Source organism: Triplophysa dalaica, chromosome 15 (assembly GCF_015846415.1).
Source record: "Triplophysa dalaica isolate WHDGS20190420 chromosome 15, ASM1584641v1, whole genome shotgun sequence".
NCBI lineage: Eukaryota > Metazoa > Chordata > Actinopteri > Cypriniformes > Nemacheilidae > Triplophysa > Triplophysa dalaica.
The window spans coordinates 7,191,427-7,213,999 of NC_079556.1; the positions used below are offsets into that span (position 1 = coordinate 7,191,427).

The window sequence follows — 22,573 nt, forward strand, 5'->3', positions numbered from 1 at the left end:
CTGCACGTAACAGTACGTCCTCCAATATGGAGCGCTTGGAGGTTGCATACGTGGCCACGCAGACGCAGTCCTCGAGCGCCCCTAGAGAGTGGACTCCAGTCAGCCAATGATATCCGCCGGTTTACATCCGCTGAAAAAAAACGGGCTCCTATTGGTTGGTGCGCAAAGCTCACGTACAACCAACTGCCTCGGTAATTCAATCTCTTTTCAGCCGTGCTAATATCTTGCATTAGTTTGCTTAAATAACCAAACAAACATTTTTCTATTATTGTATTATGCTGTTTGAATATAAAACCCTCCTAATACGTTATTTTAAAATAATGCTTATTGTAAACTACAACAATAAAGCCAAATTTCAAACGTAATTCTACAGTCTAAGCAGTATAATAATTATAAAAGCCCAGGCTGTTTCTTAATCTTTTATCAAAGCACTTCCGCAGCGCTGTTGCTGATGGAAGAAAGTTGGTTGGTCGGTGGAAAACGCGTCGCTTTTCCGGACCCACCTTCACCAACGCGCAGCGAGCATTTTCCAACCTTCACAGTAAGACACTTCAATTTTACTTTCACAGTCCCTTTATATATAGAATACTCGAACGCCATACTATCGCTTTCATTGGTGTGCTCCTAACCACGTCTCGGCTCGGATTTCAACAGCGACGTTTTTTCGATACAGCGTGAAAACGTCAAGCTTCTGCGTGAAAGCGAAATGATTATAGTTCGCATTGAATGAATCCGTCAGCCGGTCTGTATTGTAAATACTCGCTACCTCGAGGCTAAAAAACAGAAATGCAGGATAGTTTCGGGATCGAGGAAATAGGACTCGACCACCGAAGTATGACGTGTGGAGTAATGACGGGCCGAAATGGGATGATATCTGTGTGAGCGAGGGAGGGAGATACATCGGTATTTGAAGTTTTTTATGTTACACACCTTTTCTATTTGAGCGTGTAAAGGTCGACGGCAGAATCATTTTCGCTCTGTGTGTTACTCTACAGTGGGAGGAGAGAAAGATAGCGATGGTTCAGTTAAAAGCATTCTTGAACGGGATGAGATAATCGATCAGCTGACCTTCTTCCCATTTCCAGTTATTACTACTAACGTTGCCAATAAGCTCTACTTGGCGAAGGAAGATTATATGTGCTTCTATTTACCTTCATGACTCCTCAATAAGAGAAAACAGGGGATCACAGTTGTTTTAACATATAACCGCATTTACTAGACTATAGTAGGACAGAGACTGGAAGAAAATGTCGCTTTACGTGGAAGGTAAGATCATTATTTTTTGTAACTTACTTTAAAGAGTGTATTGGACTAGTATAAATCAAAGCAAGTGGATGGTGTCTATTGATATATGTTTTTTGATCTGGATCTTAGAGCTTCGTGTTCAAGCTGTGAGTTAAATTATGATGATTGAGAGTCTTTCCATCAGAGAAAAAACTATACTTTAAATATGCTTCAGAAAAAACAAGCCTATGTGGTACATTCAAAGAGTGTCTGTTATAGTCATCGTTAGAAATCAGTTTCTATATACTGGCAGAACTGCATATTTGTTATCTCAGCCATGACAGAGGTAAGTTTAGCCAGTCAGTATCATCAGTTTCATTGATTTTATATGAACAGTCATAAGGTTCGTTGATTAAGGTCCACTGGCTGTCTATGTCTGTTGTTATCTCAAATTTATATACACTACAACTTATATATACATATACACTTATGTTTTCTTTGCTTTTGGAGAATATCCAAAACTTTTGCCTTTGAATTTTTTGTACACTGTAAAAGCGAAAATATGCAGTTGACCTGATATGATCATTAAGTAATGCAGTTGATTCGTTCATATAAGAATACCTTTTTAAGGTTATTCAACAAACCACTTTCTACACTTTACCTTGAATATCTAAGTGGGAAAACTGTGATTAGTTTGTGGATGTTTTAATAGGCCTGTGCAGATTTTTTTTATAACCAAATTATTATCTGTTACTATGACAGAGGTCTCTGATGTTGATCGGGATTGATCTTGGCGTTCAGCGGTCTGATATATTCATGTAATGAGTAATCTGTGTAATTGACTGTTGGCCTAGGCAACCAGTTTCTTACCTGTCAGGATTTCTTTCTCTTTTATCAATCTACAGTCTTTGTTTTGTTAGGAAATACAACAATCTATTCATAAAATGTGTTTAAAGGTAAAGGTGCATCTGTTTTTTGTTTTCTTAAATTGGTAATTTACTTTATTGAATGAATTCTTTTGAGGTGCATGTCTGACACAAAAGAATGAGATTAATTGACATGTCTTAAACCTTGGAAAAAATAGAGAGGGATGGTCATGAGTCATGACGTATTTGTGTAGGCCAACCCAAAATTTGGCATCACACTGGATCCCTCGACAAATTCCTACTAGGCTTTTTTACTTAGGGTGGATTATCACAAAAATAAACTTTGTGAACAACACACAAATGAAGAAATTAACCATAATTGCTCTCTTTTAAGTAACTCTTTCAGACTTAAAAACATGTCAGTAACTACTCTGTTGCTGAATCTTAATCCACATGTTTTGAGGTTTAGGCCCATGTGGCATTATTTTGCGGATTTTGTGTATAATGATATTTAATAGTTTTCAAAGACTGCAAGTTATCGGTGGTATGTTTCATGTCAAAGAACAAAACGTGACTATCTTGAGCTTTTGTTAACCATGGACCTTACTTCAAGCATTTAAATTTAAACCAAACAACCATTGACAAAAGCCATTGACTATGTGATGAGAGAACTGGAAGTGGCATAATGTTCATTTTGGGGTTTTAGCCTACAAAACCACGTCATTCAACACGTCTTTGTAAACCTTAAAAACTGAATTTGGTTAAACCTCTTAATCCCATATATATTTTAACAATGAGTGTGTTTGTTCTTAAAACAGGAACATTTGAGTCACACCCCCATTGCGTTCATGGTCAACTAATGTTACACAAGTCTACCACATACCCTCTGTTTGTGAGTCTTTAAAGGTGATACTTAAAAAAACAGCTTTGCAATTAAACAACATTGAGATTGGGAAGAGTTTGTGACAACTTTCTGAATAATCTGTGATGATGTTTACCAAAGAAACTATTTGTATGCAAGTATTTCTTTGGGCATTAATAAATTAGGAATTCATCTAAAGGATTACAACCTTTGTAGTTTGGCAGTTTCACAGCGAATTAACCATGAACACACTGGATGATGATGTGTCTTTTGTAATCTGCAAAGCTCTTGATAAGATATCTGTGCTTTCATGGCCCCTGGGATGCGACCAGTGCTTATATTGTGGAGCAGTGGTAAAGCAGTGGTATAATAACATCAATACCAGATGTCGGTTCCTTGTCATGTTTACTTTATATCACTGTAATTAAGATTTATCAGGACCGTTTACACCATAAATGAATTGCTACAAGTAGAAAAATGTACTGTACGTATTGTATTTTAGCTTGTAGTATAGTCCTACTCGCGTACTATCTTTGATTGACAGTCATCCAATAAAGGAATATGGGCAAATAAAGTTTATACTTTAAGTAACTTCATTATAGCTTCATCGAATCCATCCTTTGCCTTGATTTCCGCTCTACATCCAGGGATTATTTGAAACACTACTGTAGAAGTTCTCATTTACTCTTGTCACTTTGTGGCTTTTTTCTTTTGCTGTTTGGTCCAACTTATCCGCTTCTATGGTAAATAATTTGTTTTTAAAAGTTTTGTTTCGTAAGGAAACTTTTATTTAGGTGCTCAAGTTTTTAATGTGTATCTTTCTTTTGAAAACTTGAGGCGATTACGTGGAATGGTGAAGTTATTGTAAGAGTTAACATTATGATGTTTGTTTGTTATTGCAGGTCTGAGTAAGGAGTTACTAGGCGGCCACAGCGGAATGGCTCAGTTTCAGAAAGTGATGCGGCAGCAGCTGGAAACCTCCATGAATGCCGAGCTGGAACAACTCCTGAGTACAGCCAATGGCGCAGACGCAGAGGTGAGCGAATGACCATATTCCAACTAGAACTACTCGTAACTAATAAACTTCCTGACTGATGTCCCTTATTGATGCTAACTAGTTAATTTGGTTGTTGGACACCTAGACCATCCCGGCACCTATTTCCTTTGATTCTTTTTTTTTTGCTATGTTAAATGTCTTAGGCATTTTAATATTTTAAATTTCTTATATCTTGGAGATGCTGGAGTCCAGGGCTCTTTCAGCTCCACATGGTAGTTATAGAGCTGTGGCTGCCATCGCATCATCCAAGTGGATGCTGCACACTGGTGGTGGGTTAGGAGAGACCCCCCTCATATGATTGTAAAGCTCTTTGGGTGTACAGCAATACACATTAAGCGCTATATAAATGCCTCATTCATAATCATGCTCAGCGGTCACCAGAGTGTCATTCCGAGATCCCCGCCCTCCATTACTCACAAACACCCGTAATCCCACCCAGACATTTACTGCAAGATGACGTTATAAAATACACACCCGGGTAACTGTTTTACAGGATTTACTGAAGAGTTTCCATAGTGTAACATTCATTGTACTTGTATAAGTTTTCGAAATATTTCTTGTTTAGATTGTGGCCCTATGGGTAAAATAATTAAATATTTGCCAAAGTAAAATTTAATCTCTTCAGTATAGTGTTTTGTGACTGCCAATTTAAAGGTCCAGTGTATGAAATTTTGAGGCATCTAGCGGCAAGGTTGCGAATTGCGAGCAACAGCTTATTCCACCCCTCGCCCTTTCCATTCATAGCAATACGGTGGCTCAGGACTAAGATTTTGTCATGTTTCACTTCTTTGCCGAAGGAGAAAATGGCTCCGTCCATTTAGAGCTACTGTAGAAACAACATGCCAAATTTCATGCAAGTGGGCCCGCGGTGTATGTTGATAGAAATAGGTCATTTAAAGGTAATAAAAACATTATGTTTCATTATGTAAGGTCTCAATACACATCTGAAGACATAGCAATGTATATAATATTGTATTTTTAGTCAATAGATCCTCCAAATAATTCAACATTCGACCTTTAAAACATGATCAAAACAGTGATTGAATAATTCACAAATAAAACAATGGGACAAGAAATTATGCTTGTGAAAATATCAGATCTGTGCATTAGTCCAGGTTGTGTAAATAAACCTGCTACACTTTGATTAGAGTAAAGAGTAGCTTAAAACACACAGCAGGCACAAGGAGGTTTATGGATTTTTATCAACATGTTTTATTCTTGATGATGTACTCTGTGAGTGGCCCCAGGAACCAGCGCTTTCTCTCAGCAGGGCTCTAATTATTTCACAGGCCTTTAGGAGTTTTAATTACCAGATTGTACAGAAGAGGATTAGAAAGTTATGCTGAATTAGTTCTGACACTGAACACACGATAGAGCATAAATGAAGGGTTGAAAAATCATTCTTTTTTTAAACAAGTGGATTAGAATCGTCAAACAATTTGATCAATCAGAGAAAGATGATAACAGATCACATGAGTCACAGTTTTAGGGTTTGACATTAAGATGTCATTGTTCAGTGTGTTTATGTCCAAGTTATGCTGGTCAGTGGCGGATTATTAATGCATAATCTTCTTAAAGATCGAGAGGTTGACTTCAAGGTGAACGTTTATTCCTCTAAAAAAGCAAAAGTGATGACATAATTAATACAACTAACTCTTTCATTTTATGCCTTCTGTCCTCTAAAGGTATCTAAGAAGGACTTTGAGGGCTTTGTGAAGATATTCCACCGATTTCTACAAGTGAAGGGACCTTCAGTGGATTGGCCGAAAATCAACAGGCCTCCAGAGGACTCGGTAAGATAAAGAGAGATACACAAACCTGTTTCTTGCACTCACTGACTTCATTTATTATCATAGTTTAAATTATTGTAACCATAGATCAATAAACTGAATAAACAGGAAGCCAAGTCTAATTTCTCTGTACATGGTTTAAAGTAAGCCATTAAAGCAGGGAGACAGATTGGGTGGCATTCGTCTCGTGTGTTTTATGTGTGGGGAATAATATCTGCTCAGGCTTTGGGAATAGGCCAGCTGTGATTAGAAGCCGCCCACATTTCTGCATGAATTAAATTTTTTAATAAGTACTGTATTAAGTGTGTTATTTAAGCTTGCTGGGAAGTGAAACAGGATTCTGGAAACTGGGTATAGGGACATTCAAAGTGGGTTATTAGCCTGAACTGAGATATCATGTTTTAGAGAGATTATGAGCAAAGCTTATTTTGATATTTATTTGTGTCTGCGGGCACGGAAGAGAAACCATAAACACAAAAGTCTTTCTTAATTAAATTTTGCTCTGTGTGCTTGCGTGCGTGCGTGTGCTCGTGTGTGTACCTGTGTGTGTGTTTAAAGGTATTAAATAAAGAATAATGTATGGTCTTCCTCAAACACAACTCCAGCTTCATGGGGAACAACAAGCAGGAAATATTTTATGCCAATAGTTAAGAAATATCCCCCATGCAATCTAAAGTGCTCTTTTTCAAGCATCTGACACTGTGTCCACACCAGACATGATGCAAATTTCAGAAACATAAAATCCAGTGTACAGTAGCTTCTTTCATATCGCCCTCATGGCTGGTGTTGACCAAATTTCGAATAACATGTAAATTATACCTTTTCTAATGTGTTCCGACATCATAACGCATTCGATGTGGACACATTGTAAGATGCTTGTAGTTTGCGCTTCTACCTGACTCTGACTGAAATCTTCTTGAGCTTGAGCAATATAATAAATAAAAAACAGTATAAAGAAGATATAGGTAGAAACATACAAAATACGTTAGAGAAACATATTGTATTTAATATCTTGAAGATGTCTCCTGTCGGATGCTCTTACTTTCTCCCCCCCCCTCTCTTTTTCTCTCTTTCTACCTTTGGCTGCAAACGTTTGACAAATTGCTGTATTGACCCTCACTGACGGAGGGCTCAGCGGTGTGGAGATGTTTCTGTTTGATGTGTGATTTTAAGTGTCAAGGTTTAGCGGGAGGCATTTGGTCCATACATTCTGTAGAGTATGATCATATCACCAACACAAGATTATTGGCTGTATCACTTCAGCAGTTCTTGTTTTAGTGCTCACGCAAGTCTGCATCACAAGAGCTATATTCAGACATAAAAGAATAATGTTTACATCAGTAGCCTTTTTGTGTCTACTATGTGCCTTTTGGACAAACGAATGGCTGTTTACAGAAGGTGCTCTTTTGTAAATCACACTTTTGTTATCCAACAAGTTTAACACAGTAAGCACAGCGATTGTCATAATGACACCAGCATATAGATTTGTTAAGGGTTGGAGGAATGACAGAAGAATGTAAGGATGTCTCATATGTGTGCATTTACCGGTAGACAGATAATATTTGCTCTCTGTGCCAGCCACATTGTGTTTCACTTGAAGTTTTAATATAATTTTTTTATAATGTGGGGTTTATTGTGAGCAGATGGAAAATAACATCACACTATTATAAAGGATGATGGTGTCTCGACTAGTATTACTGTGAAACATTGAAACTAACTACATTTTGTTTGATGTATTTGTGTGTCATTTCCAAACTTAAGACAATGACCCCTGTCCATCCAAAATAAACGTTGGTCATGATGAATATTCCAGAATAATCTGGTGTTGGCAATCATTAGCAAACTGGTCCATTTTAAGATAAGTAGTTGATTGATTTGACGGCGAGTTGTATGTTCGTGTGTGATGTCACCGTGGAGCTTTAACTCATAACTTTTACCCTGCTTGTAAGTCAAGATCATCATGACTACATTTTTCAATGTCTCCCACCTAAGCCCTTTTTAATAGCCCTCCATATAATGTGTTTGTATGCAATTGTTTACATTTGGGGTGTTATCTGTTTAAACAGACCATTTTGTGTAGAATAGGATTGACATTTGTTAATAAATATGCTCGTAAAGTGCAAATATTGTCATTTGAGTTCAACGAAACAAAAAAATTATATAGTTTTTTTTCTTCTATGGTCGTCAATTGGGTCTAAGAGCTGCTAGGTTATAAGCATTCTTCCAAATATCTTTCTCTGTGTTCATCAGAACAAAGAAGTTTATACAGATTTGGAACAACTTGAAGGTGAGTAAATGATGACAGCATTTTCACTTTAAGATAACATCAAGCTATAGTAGATGTGCTGCACCACATGGATAAAAGTATGTGGGCAAATCCTGAATAACTGGTTTGGCTAGCCTTTGTAACTCCATTAATGTACTTTTTAATTCCGTGGGAAATGTATCTAGTTTCAATTACGTTTCTGAGAATTGTGTGCTTTCAACTTTGTAACACATTGGGGTGGTTTCAAACCTGTTTATATGTATTTGATCAGTTCTGTGACATCATTCACCACCAATTTTTTTTCTGTTGAACACTAAGAAATTTAAGAAAGCAAACAGTTAAGGGCACCTTTGACTACCATTTTATTTTTTCTACTTGTCAATTAGTCAATGGTGTCACAGAATTGAAATTTGCCAACATTCTTCCAAATATCTTTTAAAGAAATCTAGGTTTGGCGTTCAGACGAAACCTACATACTGTACATTTTACTGTAAAGTGTGTTTCTAAGAAGCAAACTTGTAACAAGTTTATCTTCAAAGTTTGAAATATTTCTAGTTTACGTCGTCGATTGTGACTCATTATTTGAGAATACTTTACCATAATTCAGTTCTGGCCTTGTGATGATGTGGAGGTTTCGTTTATGTGTGTTTGTATATGATGTCTGAACAGTTGTTGGTTTTTGCATGTGGCTCAACTAGAATGTGGTAAAAGAGAAACCCAGTAGTAGTAGGAAAAATTACAATGGTAGTCGAAAGTGTTTTGTTAAACACAAGAGAAATATTCAGAAGAACGTTGGAAGCAAACAGTTCTGGGACAAAGACATTAATAAAGCAATTTATCCAACTTTAGTAGTCAGTGGTGGCCAAAATCTGTTTGGTTATAAGCATTTTCCCAAAAATCTTTCTCTGTGTTCATCAGGACAAAGAAAGGTTTAGAGATTTGGAAGAATTTAAGTTTTCATTTTTTGGTAAACTGTTCCTTTAAATCATGTGATTTTGTTTCCTGCTTCTACTGTCAAAGACAATTGATATCAACATAAGAGACTTAGATCTTTTACCTTACAGACTGTAAACATTAAGACACCGTCAGAACTCCCTCTGATGTGCGTATAATAATATTTTTATTATCGTACTGTTATCTTCTGAGGAAGGGCAGAGGTGTGTCAATAATTAATACAACCATAACACATATTCAATGCTTTGTTCAGTGTCTAGGAATTGTTTTTGTACAATAAGCATAATTTTATACCATTTATTTGATTAGACAGAACATTTGTCCTAACACATAACTTTCTTCCTAAAGTGGAACTCCTCAGTTATCTTCAAAACTTCAAGTTCAATTATTTTGAGCTCTCTCGCTCTCTCTATTCAAACTGCCAAATATTTTTGTTGACATTTGGCATCAACGTACAGTCACATTCATCACTGTGGTTTGTAAATAATTACTGCTTGATTCTATGAGGGACGTGTATTTTTGAGTCAAATTTACACGTGGAAAGCCATGTGTCAGGTCAGACTGCTTTCTGGACGAACTCATTTACTTTTTTGCTCTAATATTTAGCAGAGCTAGAGACAATAGATTTGTGTCGGTATTTGACAGCTTAAGAAAGATATATATTATTTATAAATGGATCAAAGTATGTGGACAACTCCTGAATAACTGGTTTGGCTAGTCTTTGTAATTCCATTAAAGTACTTTTTAATTCAATTGTAATTCCATCTAGCAATCAATTACGTTCCAGAGAATTGTGTGCTTCCAACTTTGTAACACTTTGGGGAGGCTCGTTCCTGGACTAGAATCCCCTGTCATGTTTCAACATCTAGTGGAGGGTAGAAGGGAGGTCCGGTCCTTCATTTCTTTTGAAATGTTAAAGGGATAGTTCACCCAAAACTGAAGATTCTGTCATCAATTAATTACGTTTGAATTTCTTTGATCTGATTTGAACCGTTTAGGGCACCTTTGACTACCATACATTTTTTATTTCTAGTCAATTAGTCAATGGTGTCACAGAAAATTGCTAACATTCTATCAAATATCTTTCTCTGTGTTCATCAGAACCAAAAAATTTAAACGGGTATGAAATGACATGAGGGTGAATAAATGATGACAGAATTAAAAATTTTGGGTGAACAATCACTTTAAAGCTCATCAAGCATAGCGTTAGTTGTGGCAGGTCAAGTGAGTCTAGCTTGCATCAGCAGATCACATCAGGTACAGATAATCAACAGTTACCAAGTCATACAACACATACTGGACTCTGTCCTATTTAAGTTGCATTTCTTCACTCCTTATCAGCTGCTTAATCCTGCTGCACTCAAAACCCACCTCCATCCCCATCTCCTCCATTTCTGCCTGTATCTGTCAGATCATTTCATTTAATTCTGTTATGCATCATGCACTGTTCTGGTTCCCCAGGTGGGGGGAACATGTATTGCTGTGCTCCCGCCATGTCCATGGATGGCGGTGTGGATGGGCGGAGAGTTTTCCCAGAACAGTTTCATTCTGCCAACCTTAAATATATGCTATTTTTAAATATTTGAAGACAGTAGTCCTGACAGAAATGTAGGTGTGGCGTTCAGGCGTAGCCTACATACATTTTGCTGTATTGTGTGTCTGTAAGAAACAACTTTGTAACAAGTTTATATTCATAGTTTGAATGATTCAAGTGTACGTCGCAGATTGTGCCTCAATATTCGAGAATACATTACCATAATTCAGTTCTGGCCTTGTGATGATGCGGGAGTTGTGAGATGAGTTGTGAGGTTTTGTTTATGTGTGTTTGTATATGATATGAGAACATATGTATATGTTGGTTTTTGCATGTGGCTCAACTAGAATGTGGTTATAGAGAAACCCAGTAGTAGTAGGAAAAATGACAATGGTTGTCGAAAGTGTCCCAGACCTTTTGCTTTCCTACATGCTTCTGATCATTTTCTTTTGTGTTCAACAAAACATTTATAAAGCAATTTGTATCACTAAAGTAGTAAGTGGTGGCCAAGAACTGTTTGGTTATAAGCATTCTTCCAAATATCTTTCTCTTTGTTCATCAGGACAAAGAAAGGTTTAGAGATTTGGAACAACATGAGAATTTCAATTGTTGGGTAAACTGTTCCTTTAAATCATGTCATTTTGTTTCCTGCTTCTACTGTCAAAGACAATTGATATCAGCATAAGAGACTTAGATCTTTTACCTTACAGACTGAAAACACTGTTAGTGTCACTGTTGTGAGTAAAATAATATTTTTATTATCGTACTGTTATCTTCTGAGGAAGGGCAGAGGTGTGTCAATAATTAATACAATCATAACACATATTCAATGCTTTGTTCAGTGTCTAGGAATTGTTTTTGTACAATAAGCATAATTTTATACCATTTATTTGATTAGAGAGAACATTTGTCCTAACACATAACTTTCTTCCTAAATTGGAACTCCTCAGTCATCCCCAAATCTTCAAGTTCAATTATTTTGAGCTCTCTCTCGCTCTCTCTGTTCTAAACGGCAAATATTTTTTTCACATTTGGCATCAACGTACAGTCACATTCATCACTGTGGTTGTTGAATAATTGCTGCTGGATTCTATTAGGGACGTGAATTTGTGAGCCATATGAACACGTGGAAAGCCATGTGTCAGGCCTGTTTTAAGACCGCTTTCTGGGCGAACTCATTTTCTTTTTTTGCTCTAATAGTTAGCAGAGCTAGAACCACTAGAATCGTGTTTGTTTTTGACTGCTTAATAAAGATATATAAATATATATATTATAAATATCGGGGGGGGGTGTATTTGGAGAACTTTCTTGTTATAAACCTTAAGCAGCCCTGAGATTTCAGCTCTTTCTGCTCCCAAATTAGTTTTTGTGTGTGTTTTGGTGCCATTTTATCAGGTCCTGACTCACTAGTATGTCTCAAGGCCTCAGGGAAACAGAATTGGGTGGAGACCCAGCCACCTTAAATAACCATTTCAATAACTCCTTTCTTTTAAAAACACATTCATCATCTCTCCTCTCCATTCTCTGTCTCTGATCAAACAGTCTGACTGTTTATTATATTATTAATAATTTAAATGTGTATGGTGTATTGAATTAATAGGTGTTGTGATGGTTTGGTGTGTATGTAAGTTGATACCGGTAATACTGGAGGAATGACTGCAGAGTCACTGGTGATATATCTGACCTCAACAGCCTGTCCTCTCATTCACATCTTCTGCAGAACAAAAATCCCATGAGACAAACAGACAAACAGCAAATGCATCTGGAGGTCATTTGGATATTTGAGAAATTTCATTGTTTTCAGTGAAAGTCATTCTTAAACTTCAACTTGTGTAACATACATCTGGTTGGTGGTGAAAGGAAAGTTAAGCATTGTGACGATTGTTTGTCTTTTTTCTGTTTCAGATTCAGCCATATGATAAGATCAAGTCGAGGGGTGGTATACCAGACAACATAGCAGACAGTCTGAATAAGCTGGTGGTGGTGAAACTCAATGGAGGTCTGGGAACCAGCATGGGCTGCAAGGGGCCCAAGAGCCTCATTAGTGTTCGTAACGAAAACACTTTCCTGGATCTGACCGTCCTGCAGATTGAGGTTTGTCTCATGACACTTGAAGCATTGCTATAGACGTTATAGTTTAAAGGAGGCATGAATTAAAATCACAATTTATACCCGAGCTTTTGTTATATAAGAGGGAATATCGTGAACATCATAGAACTGAAAACGCAATTGTTACTGAGATTACATCTGTTATTGACACCAGGCCCAGAGAACGGCAGGTTCTCGAATGCACCTATCTACGACATTGATAGGTTGAACACCACCTCCATCGAAAATTATCAAGGACTACTTCTCTAGCCCCGCTCACTGGTTCGCGGATGACAGAACTGAAGTACCACAAGTGGTGCGGAACCAGATAGAGCAAGCAAGCAATAAACAAACATGCCGTTAAAGATAGCTAAATATTGTGCCTTCACTGGTTGTGGAAGAATACAATCGCTGCAAAACCTTACTTCTGATTCCGATATTAGGAATGCAAGGTTAAAATTTATTTTTAAAGACGTTCCAGCTCATGTGGGAAAAACATGGAGCGTTTGTTCGTTTCATTTCTCAGAGGATTCCTTCGTGAACAAGGGACAGGTAGACACAATTTGTGGAGAGTTTAAAATGAATAAGCTGTGCTGTGCCTTCAATATTGGATCCGACAGGAATGGCGCAGCAATCTTATGCAAGTGTAACATTTTTGTACTATGCGTCACTATTGCTTTGTAAGAGATCGCTTGATGTGCCCTGAGCATTATTTGCTCGGGATTAGAATTACATGGGGACTTCATTTCTATTAATTGCAGAGGTTGTCTGTGATCTTAAGCCCGTGCGAATCTGCATCTCTGGGATTTGGCAGGCTCATATATAATTTCTCAAGGTTTTATCATCTGTTTGCGAATAATGGAGGGGTTTTTGTAGAGATCGACCGATACATAGTTTTCATCGATTTCCCATCATCGGGTATCCGTTTTCTAATAGCGGATTCACTTATAAGCTCCTCCATCTTGTGGCCATTTAGAGAATTGCGTGCAGGACCGTCACTGCAGCAGAGCCTTTGAGGGGAGACGCGACAAAAACGAAAGTGTGGACGTTTTATGTATACTCACTTGCTTTTTTAATACACTTATATTTGACATGAGAGCAATTAATGCACAAATGAGGTGATGCATTTAATGCCTGATATGTAGTTTATGCAGCTTCGCTAATAGAGACAAACTCACAGAGTCACATTGCCTAAACTATCAATTCCTCCCCCAATAAAGGCGTGACTTTACATTAATGAAATTAAAAGGCCATGAATTAATTCATGTTGGGAATAAAAGTACTGAATCTAATTACCTTTGTTATCTATGCTCATCGTTCATATTGCAGTTCACTCACCGGGTTGATGCTCAGGAAGTTTTAGAATAGCCTCCGCATGTAGCTAACTTTTTAACTTGTTTAAAAGCTCCTAAGTTAAACTTTCATCGACAATACAACCATTATTTCACTAATAAACATTTAAATAAATACAGCCCTGTGGAATTAATCATTTATTATCTCCACAAGCGATCGCTGTTTGAATGTAACATTAGTAATTGCATATATAAACAGTGCTTTGTCCGCAGGTATTTAATAAGATTGACAAAAATATTATTAAGGTAACATACCAGTTGAGATATGCAAAGATTTATATTCCGTTTTGTTTGTTACTTTCATGACAATGTATTATTCCATTAGTGTTTCCCATACAATGCATTTACTTATTAGTCGTCACATTTTGTATTGTTTCTAACCATCCGAGATAGTGACTGTATCTGTGATAGATTAACTAGAAGATAAACAGCGCTTCTGCGTCTTCTCTCTTTCATGACCTGTCTGATGCGAGTTGACTCTCTTTCTCAATAAGCTCCATGTGTGCGCGAGTCCTTGGTCCCTGGCATTTGTGTTTCAAACCCCTCTTTTTATTTTTTTTAATTCGTTAGAATGATTTATTTTTGAACAAAGACACTTCAGTAACAGTGCACTTTATTTTCACTCTTTCAGACCCCTTAATTTATTGGTGTATAGATGCAAATGTCTTGCTTTGTATGCAAGGAGGGAGTGATGGTTCTAAATAAAATAGTTTGTTCAGTTGTGTTGTAATCATTGTGTCAAAAACAGAAGCATAACAGTAAATAAATATCTGTTCTGCATATCGGGTATCGGACACATTAACATGCAAATAATCAGTATATGTATCCTGGTTTTAAAAAACAATATCGGTCGACCACTAGTGTTTTGGTATTATTTCGGGTGCTGGGTGATATCAATAAGTTACCTGGAGTCTTTCGTTTGTTTATTTATCACGGAAAGTGTTGTAAAATTTGAGACCCGCAATCGCGGTGATCTTTTGTCTGGTTCGGGATCACTGGTCTCAAATGCTGACAGGTACGGTCATATAACATTAAACGCCATATACAAACTATACGCAAAGCCTTGCCATCACATCCAGGAAATAAGTCAGTAAATTTGAGTAAAATCATACTGTGCGATTGCGTCACTTGAAATACTGATGTGGGGAGGTCATTTATAAATCACAGGAAGTGCTTATTACTTATTGATTTTGATGTTTTGGATGTAAAAACCACGCGAACGTCATAAGTAGAACTCATATAACAGTATAAAACAATAAACAAGCCCAGTTCATCAGACCTTTTAAAGCTGAGAAGAGTCATTTATTTGGTATTAAACTATAATGATCTGCATATCTATAATTACACTAGTTTAAAATGAAAACTTTCTATAATTTCTAGTCTAGTTTTCTAGGCCCTCCTCTCAGACCCAAAGAAAATATAAATCCCTCTAGCTGTGGAAAACTCAGCAGCTGTCTGAAAGATCTACAGAGTGTGAGTGGACCTCCACCCATAGGTCTTAAATCACAAACATATGTTCCTCTGTCCCTCTCTCGCCTGGCTCTCTCCATCCTCCGCAGCCACATTCCAGACTATGTGCTAGTTATTTCACTCAATGCCATCGATTGAGGGTTCATCAGGTTGTGATTGTGAAAGAACCAGTGGGAAACTGAAACAGAGAGGGTTGTGTTCTGAGCAAGAGGGAAAAGGTAGGGGCCCCAAACTGAGCCCTGTGAGACCTCCCTGCTGAAGAACACTCAGCTCAGTGTCTCTTCAGAACAGAGCGTTTACCTGACTCGTGTCGACTGATATCCCCCTCTCTGAATAAAGCCTATTAGTAGATGGAAATCGGCAATCTGTCTTTCTCCCTCAGATAAACAGGCTGTAGTTCCTAAAGCCGTTGGCATACTTCTTATTTTACATGAACGCAAGCGTACGTGTACAGCCGAACGCAAAAGTATACTGCTTTTGACTCATACGCTACACACAGGTTATGGCGCATGCGTATTATGACATTTTGCAATTCCTCTCTGGGCCTGCAGGGGTCAGGTTGTATTTGAATCGATACTCCCAGGAAATGGTTGCCACCTGGTGGTTGCACTTTGTTAGCGAGGCCACAAATTCCGGCGGTGCGTGTACTTTTGTGATGACGAAACTGGGACGCTGTCCCTCGCATACGTGTAAGAAGGTAACTTATCTCAGCCTTACGTGCGGCAGGCCTTCAGGAAGCCCCAGGCTGGTGAGCTTCATTTGGCCGGGCATTTATAAGCATATTTCCCCCCAGGAAACTGACCTAAAATCTGTCAAAACATCAAACAGTTTCTATAAGAGAATGATGTTGCTGGTTTGGTTTCTTATCTATTGTCCTTTTTTTTTCAGCACTTGAATAAAACTTACAACGCTGATGTTCCGCTGGTGCTCATGAACTCTTTCAACACGGATGAAGATACGAAGAAGATCCTACAGAAATACACGCATCACAGAGTCAAGATACACACTTTCAACCAGAGCAGGTATTAAAACACGTTTATCTGATAGAAAATCCGTAGCACACACATTTCTGCAATGTAAACATAATGCCAACCATGTAGTTTATCACATAGCATAGGCGCACACTTCTAAGCAGACATTTTATGAATGAGTATGTTAACGGAGACACTCTACAGTAAATTTATTCTACCTTATAATGTCAGCACATTGAGCACACACTAACATTCTGTAAAAACAGTTAAAGATTCATGAAGTTTCTAAGCAAATAATGGGGATGCGTTAATATTTTATGAGCCTTCAGAGCAGAAATATATCTCAAAGCTAACAGCTGATGCACTTGGGACACTTCTACATGTGTTATTCGGAATAATGTGCTAAAACGGTTATCAAGGCTGTTAAAAAAAAACGTTTGATTAAAGGAAGAAGGTTTCCTACAACATCAGATGTAGCATCCCTCGCCACCCCCTTGTCTCTCTGGCTTCATTTGACCTGAATAAGTTTGTAATGGAGGAATAAAATGTAAGAGACCCTTTGAAAGGACATTTAGATTTCATAAATAGTGTCATTTTCTTATTTAGAAACATAGATACAGAATATATTGAAGGCTTGTAGGCTTCTCCATGTGTAGGAGAAAACATTGGAAGGGATTGTTTATCCAAAAAAAAACAATTCTTGCATCTTTTATTCACCCTCATGTCATTCCAGACCTGTATGAGCTTCTTTCTTCCGCAGAACTCAAATAAAATATATTGAAAATATTGATAACCAAACAACATGGGCCCCCATTGACGTCCATTGTATGGACGTTAATCCACCGAGACATTTCTTCAAAAATATCTTCTATTTTGTACCAAAGAAGAAAGAGTCAAATACAGTTTACATGACATAAGGGTGAATAAATGACACATTTTTTTATTTATTTATTCCTTTTTCTCCAGGTATCCACGTATTAACAAGGAATCCTTGCTGCCGGTTGCAAAGGATATGGGAATGACTGGAGAGAATGCGGATGTGTGGTATCCTCCCGGTCACGGCGATATTTACGCTAGCTTTTATAACTCCGGTCTGCTTGAGCAGCTCATCGCTGAAGGGAAGGAGTACATTTTCGTCTCCAACATCGATAACCTGGGCGCCACCGTAGACCTGTTTATACTGAACCATCTGGTGAGCCAGCCAAATGGCAAACGTTGCGAGTTTATCATGGAGGTCACGGACAAAACCAGAGCTGATGTCAAGGTGAGGACATGATGCTTGTGTGTGATGTCGTACAGTAAACACAAACGACAGTGTTTCCATTTAGCTTTAGATTACATCTGTTACACTGTATTCATTACATGGAGAGCTTATCCGTGCTACACACTAATGTCAAAAACTCACCATTTATCCATTTCACACCTGGTTTAGATATCTGTGTCAGGTGATATATTAACAGGTGGTCAGCTGAGACGGAAACACTTCTCAAAGACGTCGATCTTTGAATGATTTACCCATATTAAAATGGGACATTAGATAGTCTAGATAAGCTTTAAGCATAGGGATTGGTTTTTAACCGAGTAGGCGGTCCTTTACTTTGGCATGGAACGATCAGGGTCTACACTACAAATGCAATGCAGCACTCTTAATGTGGTTCAAGCACACGGTTTACTCATTGACACTATTTATTACTTTTCGCTTGTGACTCATTAAAGAGAGTTCACTCAAATATATAAAAATCTGACTTTGTTTTTTACTCTCGTGCCATTCAAAACTTACATGACTTACTTTCTTCTGTAGTACGCAAGGTGTGAGAAATGTCTAAGTGTTTTTGTGTCCATATAATGGAAGTCAATGTGGACCAACTCAATTACTGGCCATTCACTGAGCATTGCTCAAGAATATTTCCGTATCTAAAAAAAAATGAGGCTTTATTTCTGTTGTGTTTTCATTTGAATGGTGTGTTTGTTCTCTAGGGAGGTACACTTATTCAGTATGATGGTAAGCTTCGGTTACTGGAGATCGCCCAGGTGCCAAAAGCTCACGTAGATGAATTCAAATCAGTCACCAAGTTTAAAATCTTCAATACCAACAACCTGTGGATATCACTGTCTGCCATAAAGAGACTTCAGGAACAGAATGACATGGACCTGGAGATCATAGTCAACCCTAAGGTGAGAAACTGTGAAGGTTTTTATCAAGTTTTCATTATTACATAAAGTTGTACTGCGGTTGTTTTCTTCCCCTGTTTTGTCAGTGAAAATTGTTAGTTTTCCTTTTCATCTGTTATCTTATGTAAGTCTTGGGTCACCAATTGATCTTAGAGCTCCAGCAAACCAAGTGGAGAACTATTTCTTTAATATAGCTATGCACCAGAGAATCTTTCTCTCTCTCATACCACCCATTGCCTCTTGGGCTCTCTTGCTCTTTTTTTATATCTCTCTCCTTTATGAAGCCCCAGGTGAGAAAGAAAGAGAGTCAGCCTGACCTTGATTCATTTATCAAATCTCGTGGGCCCCTTTAAAACTGTACTACAGTCTCCTTTCGGAGTTCACTTCTGAATTAATCCCACTTACAAAACCCTTTACTCAACATTTCACAAAGCACATGCTTTGCAGAAGAGAATCTGTGAGCTCATGTCAAAAAACCACATTTTTAGAGTGTGGTCAGAGTAAGAAACATCTCGGTTACTTATGTAACCTCAGTTCCCTTTCTGTTGGTCTCTCAACGTTGTGTCCAACCCACAGATGGGGTTCGCTCTTGAGAACCTATCAACTTCGATCGGATTCCGCCTCCTGATATCCGTGTATAAAAGGGAGACATTAGCTCCTCAGAACAAAGGTGAACTAATGCAGCACGCCGTCTCCATTTTATACCCGGATATCCGGAGGCGGAGTCCGGCATCCAAATTTCACGCTACAATTTCATTGGCCTTTTCTAAACTAGTCGAAGTTGATAGGTTCTCAAGAGCGAACCCCATCTGTCGGTTGGACACAACGTCGAGATACCGACAGAAAGGGAACTGAACTATACAAAAGGAACTTTTGAAATTTTGGGGAAAGATTGCATCTGTTGGGTTCTTTGTTCACATCAGATACCACAGGAGACTACAAACATGAAACCATAAGGTAACCATGAGAAGAGATGTTTGACAATAGATTGTGGTGATCCTGATAGAAGAGAGTGGGACGCAGCTTTGAAAAAAAATATATTACATGTAGAGTCTCTCATTACTATGAAAACCACACGGATGTATAATACTTTAATAAACAATCATTGTCTTTCTCTCAGACCTTAGATGGGGGATTGAATGTAATTCAGCTGGAGACTGCAGTGGGAGCTGCCATCAAGTGCTTTGATAACGCCATGGGCATTAATGTACCCCGCAGCCGCTTTCTGCCAGTCAAAACCTCCTCTGACCTCCTATTGGTCATGTCCAACCTGTACAGCCTGGATGCAGGGTCACTGACCATGAGCGAGAAGCGTGAATTTCCCACCACTCCTCACGTCAAACTGGGCAGCTCTTTCACTAAGGTACAGTGCATAAAAAAGTTTATTTTTTCTGTCAAAACACATGCAAAACCCTATGAACACATGGGCACATGATTACAAGCTGAATGTAAAAATGTCCTAAAAAAACATGTAATTTTATCTTCTCTTCTGGCTGTTTGCCGCAATGGAATTAACAGAAAACTAATTTCCCTTCTACTTTTTCATAAAAAAATCTCCAAATATGTATAAATTTTAATTAGTATTTATTTAATAACTGGTGCATTAGGAATAATAAGGACCGACTTTCTTCTGTGGCACAAAAAAGGAGAAATTGATGATAATTGATACTGTGAATGTTTATTCGTCCTAAAACGTCCTTTATGTCCCACAGAAGTTTATAACAACATTTGAGTGAGTAAATATTTACTATTACTTTTGGGTAAAGTATCAAAATTCATGTGTCTTTCAGGTTCAGGAATATCTCACACGCTTCGAGAGCATTCCAGACATGCTGGAGCTGGATCACTTGACTGTGTCTGGAGACGTGACCTTCGGAAAGCAGGTCTCTCTGAAGGTACGAGTACAAAACCTTCTGGAAAAACATATTCCTCAGATCAGATCGTTGAGCGACAAAATTATACATAAAATGAAGATTTAGCAGACAGCTCTAAAATGTAATTTCTCCGTTTGAAACAGGGAACTGTTATCATCATAGCTAACCACGGAGACAGAATCGACATTCCTGCTGGCTCTGTGTTGGAAAACAAAATAGTGTCCGGAAATCTTCGTATCTTGGACCATTAAAGCCTTTCTGCAATGTGGCCTGGATGCCAATTCACATAACCTACCCACCCTGCCTCTCTCAGAGTATCCATCAGTGGAGCTGATCAGCTTCAGACAACTTCCATCATTCCATAGATTTATTTTTGTAGACATTTGAGTCTGTTGTGTCTGTGTATTTAACATTTGAGTGTTTCTGTCCTGTAGTGTCCCAGAGTTTTTCTGTAACAAATAATTCATTTAATGTATGCATTAGCTGAACATTAGCACTAATTTACATCATGTTTTAGGGTTTTTTTACTCTGAGAATGCAGTATTTGTCTTATTGTAACTATGTTATCATGAATGATCCCTTCAGGGTCAACGTCCTCTATAAAAATGTGAAGGAAAAGGGGGGTGAAGCAATAAGCGCACTGCGACAGTGAAGGCCGACGGTTCCCTCTTTGTGTTCTAGAGCCTGTTCTAGATCCTACCAGTTCTGTGGAACTAAATAAAGTGCAATATGGAACAACATGGCAGCAGTTCATATGTCCTTTCTACTTAATCTGATTTCCCAGACGTTCCTGGGAATTAAACCCACCTGCTTGCTATCTATATATAGAGCAGGAATAGAGTGTGTGTTTGAGGAAAAAGTGTCCACCGCTACAGTGGTGAGAATTGTACACAATGTCTCCCAGACTCCCTGGAGGCAGCAGGTTATAGTGTTCCACTGGTATGGTAATGTGACAGCAGTCGAGCGTTAAACTCCCTGAGTTGATAACTTGCAAGATACGCACGCTGGTTGATTGTTTCTGAGAGATAACAAAGCACGAGGATGTTTATTTAGCTACTATTAAGTACTGCAATGGAATGACCTTGCAGTGTAAGTACACAAAATAGGAAATGGTTCTGGGCACATCCTGAAATTTTGGTGAGGGTTTATCACAAAGGTATCATCAATAGGACAAAAACAACTAATAATTGGCAGAGAAATTAATATCAGTTTATCACCATTTATTTACGACATGTTTCTCGGATGCAATAAAGCAATCCCTTAAGACTGACTGTATTTCAGCTGAGTAATTTTCAGGTCAAATCAATGATTTACTGTAAATGATTTGCTGACATGCTGATAAACACATTTCAGTTTTTTTGGGGACTCCTGTATTTAGATAGACGGATATGAACGAGTTACATGTGCTCAGGAACGCAAGACTGGGACAAGATGACAGCAAGGGTTGATGGGGACAGAAAAACATCCCATGTGGGATGCTAATGTATGTCAGAGCGGCTATAATATTTGCATGTAGGTCAGTCAGAGAATACAGATTTCAATCAGGGTGTGTTGGAAGGTGTAGTGGTAAATATTACCACAAATATTATACATAATGTATAACGAGATTTAAAAGGTTTGTTTTGCATTTGACTGTTATGTTGCAGGGTTTTAATGGGTTTGTTTTCACATCTGCTTTTGAAACACGCTGGTGCTGAATCTCAGAGGACGTCACGTGACTGGATTTTGGCTGCTTGCATGATTCTACTGATGCTGAGGTCACTTATGTAAGAACAGACAAACCAGAACACAAAACCTACGAAAAAAGGGTTTTTAGGCATTGCTTTTGTAATTCACATTTTTTTACTATTTTCAAGGTAACTTTAATAATGCCAGAAAATTCTCTTCATAGACTTCAGACTTCACTTACTGACAAAAAGATTGCAGGAATTGTCCAAACTACCACTAACTTAAATGCATTAAATACAATATATTGCAAAATCAAATATGAGGAGTTTGCACAAACAGATAACTGAGTATGACGTTTAAAAAAAAAAAAAAAAAGTTATTCATTGTGAATTCCAATTAATATAAATCCGTTGGGTTGTTTTGAT

General features: G+C 37.9%; 1 protein-coding gene across 3 annotated transcripts; it reads left to right on the top strand.

Annotated features, from left to right (window-relative positions):
* The first annotated feature begins 253 nt into the window (after positions 1-253).
* On the top strand, positions 254-21,220 carry ugp2b (UDP-glucose pyrophosphorylase 2b). 3 transcript variants are annotated; one of them, XM_056768087.1, is made up of 11 exons: positions 551-903; positions 996-1,266; positions 3,855-3,988; positions 5,695-5,802; positions 12,459-12,647; positions 16,352-16,485; positions 17,401-17,698; positions 18,412-18,609; positions 19,727-19,969; positions 20,397-20,501; positions 20,624-21,220. In XM_056768087.1, the coding sequence occupies exons 2-11, from the start codon at positions 1,248-1,250 to the stop codon at positions 20,729-20,731; spliced, it is 1,536 nt and encodes a 511-aa protein (XP_056624065.1). In that variant the 5' UTR covers positions 551-903; positions 996-1,247; the 3' UTR covers positions 20,732-21,220. The 3 variants fall into 3 exon arrangements, with proteins under 3 accessions (XP_056624066.1, XP_056624065.1, XP_056624064.1); XM_056768088.1 differs by lacking the exons at positions 551-903; positions 996-1,266 and adding an exon at positions 254-541; XM_056768086.1 differs by having other exon boundaries at positions 551-1,266.
* The last annotated feature ends 1,353 nt before the right edge of the window (positions 21,221-22,573 follow it).

Excerpts from the sequence above, each read along its gene's own strand:
- ugp2b (XM_056768086.1), top strand. Across the intron at positions 3,989-5,694 it reads CCAATGGCGCAGACGCAGAG|GTATCTAAGAAGGACTTTGA; the intron begins GTGAGCGAATGA and ends TGTCCTCTAAAG. Across the intron at positions 16,486-17,400 it reads CACACTTTCAACCAGAGCAG|GTATCCACGTATTAACAAGG; the intron begins GTATTAAAACAC and ends CTTTTTCTCCAG.